This window comes from Pundamilia nyererei, unplaced genomic scaffold (assembly GCF_000239375.1).
Source record: "Pundamilia nyererei isolate P.nyererei 1_Seehausen unplaced genomic scaffold, PunNye1.0 scaffold00005, whole genome shotgun sequence".
NCBI classification, from domain to species: Eukaryota; Metazoa; Chordata; class Actinopteri; order Cichliformes; family Cichlidae; genus Pundamilia; species Pundamilia nyererei.
In genome coordinates, this window is record NW_005187406.1 from 3,694,993 (window position 1) to 3,698,492 (window position 3,500).

Consider the following 3,500-nt stretch of genomic DNA (forward strand, 5'->3'; position numbering starts at 1 on the left):
TCAGATGATATATTAAGGTTTTGAGATCAGGCGCTTTCACGTTAGCACTGCTATTAGTTGTTCTGCAGAAACGGGCAACAGTTCACTTCCCATGAATAAAGCTTGCTGCTGCTCAAAGCGGCATCGTTTTGACTTGTATTTGAGTGATTACAGATACGATGGGGGGAGTGGGAGGGAGGACCTGGCAGCAGGTAATCTTTGAGAGACGTAAAGACAAAGCTCTTCTTTTTCCACATGAGCTGCTGACACAGTGGGCACAAACAGGTGGCTGCCATCCTGCTGTGGGAGAAGCTGTGTGGTGTATACACAAAGGAACTTCACAATGAGTTTATGCAGAAAGTAACAAATCCACCTGCCTGTAAAGAACATGCAGGTGGGATATTTTACCCCAGTCTCACTGTGTGAAACTGCAGTGAGTAGATTCAAACTGTGCCTCAGAGCCTGGGGACCTCACGTGGAGCCAAAATGTATAGAAAGAGAGCTGCTGCTGCTTCTTTTACAGTGTGATGGATAAAACCTTCAGGGATATGATTCATGAAGTGAGATGCATTGAATGCATGCGTGAACGGTTCCACAGCTGTAAATGCTTTTTGGAGCTTTTAAAATCAGTGTTGAGTAAGAATCCATACAATAACTTTGGGAATCCACGGAGTGACGCTCCATAGGCAGACCGGAGCCTTAGGTTAGTGCTTTTCAAACGTTTTGTCGCGGAGGTACAACAAAGAAAAAGCCAAAGGCATGCTGTCTGTTCTTTTTGTTGTATTGTGAAAGTATTTTGGGAACACATTTGTGACATGTGAAACCAGCAGCATTAGCTAGGCTTGTATGATCGGGTTCTCCCTCTTTTCTTTAGATATATAGAGATTGTGCTGTGCTAGTTGTTAGTTTTGGATGATAAAGTAATTCATTCTGCCCGTCTTGAATTTTTGATGCTTGTGTCAGGAATGTGGTGTTTTGCACTGTGATACTTTCCAGCATATGGCTGCTCAGGCTCTCTTTAAGAGTACAGAATTGGCCTCTGCACTGGCAGTAATAATGTCTGTGTGTTACAGAATCAGGAGCCACACCATTTAGGAACAATTGTGTTCGAAAACCTTCTAATGTGCATATAAAAACTGTAATGCACTCGAGGCAAGCTCCAAAAACGCTAGTTTGTACCTCCTTACCATCGCCATTAAAATGAAACCAAACTGACATAACTGATCCTTTTTTTTTGTTGTTTTTTTTTGTCATATTGATAAATTAATTTTTTCACACAGGCTGCTGGTCAGTTTGTAGTCCTCTGTTGGGGCGAGGATCAGAATCAGAATATAATTGATTAATCTTAGATAGACTGATAGATCTACAACGCTGTTTCTCAAGGACAAACAAAGGAGAAAAAATGTTTTACTAAGCGCAGTGTCACTCCTCCTCTCTTCTTTTTCTTTCTAGCTGCTCCCTTTAGGAGTCGCCATAGTGAACACTGCACTAGCTCTAATTCAAAAATCAAGCCAGCAGTCAGAAATATTCTGCTTGTGTTTTTTACCCGTCAGCTCATGATGATGGAGCGGTGCTGCTGCTCCACATGAACACATTAAATTTTAAAGCGTGCAGAAGTTTGGGAATGAACTTGTGACACGTGTGTGTTGTGAGTGTTGGTTGAATATGGAGATGAGACATGAAATTATATTATTCAGCTCTCAACTCATGCTTTCCTCCTCTCTCCCTGTCTGCCAGGTGACCTATGGCTCTTTCGACTACACCTCCCTCCTGTACCTGTCTGACTACGGCTCTGACTTCACTGGAGGTAGATTTGTCTTCATGGACCAGAATGGCAACCGGACTGTGGAACCACGGACAGGTATTAGAAGCTGAATCTACCTAACTCTTCTTTAGCTTTAAGCCTTTTTTTTAATGCTTGACCTGCTTAAAGACAGGATGGTGTAAACGCAGGCTGTCGACGTTAACACCTGATAGCTGCTTTTGTTCTCATAAGCCTAAAAGTTAAAGTAAATGATGTGAGACAGATAAATGATTTCATTATCACAGCAGAGGTTAAAATTATAATTGCTGAGCTGCATTAGGGAGCCTGGAGGTGGTTTTAGCACACTAATATGTGCAGCAAAGTGGGCGTAATCCTCTGTAAGTGGGTAATCAGCAGCACAGACTGTAGCACAGTGCGCATGCAGGGGATTTGTTTTTTTATTGAGCTTTTAGGACCTAAAAAGTTAGAAGTAACTACACGTGGTCTTTTTTTAGTAAGTAACGTGATCTGTCTGTGTCAACACTTCACATTAAGGAAAAGAAATGGGCAACACTATAAGCAAATGAACACCTTGAAGACTGAAGCAGAAAAGCCTAGAGGGGCATCTGCTTTTCAGACATTTTAAAGCGGAGGAGGAGTCCTCAGGGGGAGCATGCAGGAAATCTGGAAAGTTTCCAAGCTGGTCACTTTAAAGGAATGTGACACAGCATGTACACCTGTTTTATTTATATACTGAATTGGATGATATTGAAAGTGAGCAATAAATTGTTCTTCCTGTTTAACATATGGCACGCCATGCTTTATAAAGAGTGATTGGATTCTTTTTCTAGTTATAGATCTAACATGGCTTTTAAAAAAAATCACATTTATTTAATTATTTCTGTCGTCCATTAAGTCTAAATGTAATGTCTGCGCTTTCTGGGGTGAAATACTGGTTACCTCACATTTTACTCTGTCAATACTTAATAGAGGCTCTCCAATATACAGACACACTTAAGATACTGTCTTTTAAGTAGAGAGTAAAGATGTAAGACAGAAGTAATTATCAAATATCAATAAGGAATTATTATTAAATAGATAATAACTGAGTCGTTGGTAATGTGCACCTTTTTTTGCTTTTCCTTATTTTTGTCATATTAAAATTGTGGATGCTTCCAGGCAGAGTGAACAACATCCACCTGCCACACTGACAGCTTTAAGATGTAGCACAGTTTACAGGGGGCACATATATTAAATCAAATAGCAAATATCTCCTGTCTTCTGTAATATATGCACTGTTGCACAGCCAGCAGACATGGAGCGCTGTTAAATGATCCTTTTTTGGTTTCTTTATCGGAAAAAGTTTGGCTTAAAGGGAGAGGAGCTGAAACGGCTCATTTCAGGGGATGGATCAACTGAGGGGCCATCTATCATATAAATAAAATGATTATGATTAAGTTATGTGGAGTCCAGGGATAAAAATATGAAGCTTTAGGAAGAATAATAGGACCACTTCAATCATTTATTATCCACAAATCTGTCCACATGATTCGTAACGAAGCGTAACTAAGCGTAACTAAGCGCTCCATCAGGACTAAAACGTGTGTAAATAAGAAAAACTGTTGACTGAACAGATGACAGCAGCAGTTTGTTTTCTTAAACTGAACTAAGAAGAGGAAAAAATATGAGAACACTTTGCTGACGTTTGTTTTTTGGAAACTGGTTTTTGGTAATAAAAGGCAGCAAGTCAAAATATTAGGGATAGCCACTCTCACTG

General features: G+C 40.1%; 1 protein-coding gene across 1 annotated transcript in view; it reads left to right on the top strand.

Moving 5' to 3' along the window:
* The window catches only part of ogfod3 (2-oxoglutarate and iron dependent oxygenase domain containing 3), a 31,237-nt gene that overhangs the window by 13,871 nt on the left and 13,866 nt on the right, over positions 1 to 3,500 (top strand). Inside the window, exon 8 of the mRNA XM_005721834.2 lies at positions 1,717 to 1,840. Within this exon, the coding sequence (XP_005721891.2) occupies positions 1,717 to 1,840 (124 nt within the window). The remainder of the gene's footprint in view (positions 1 to 1,716; positions 1,841 to 3,500) is intronic.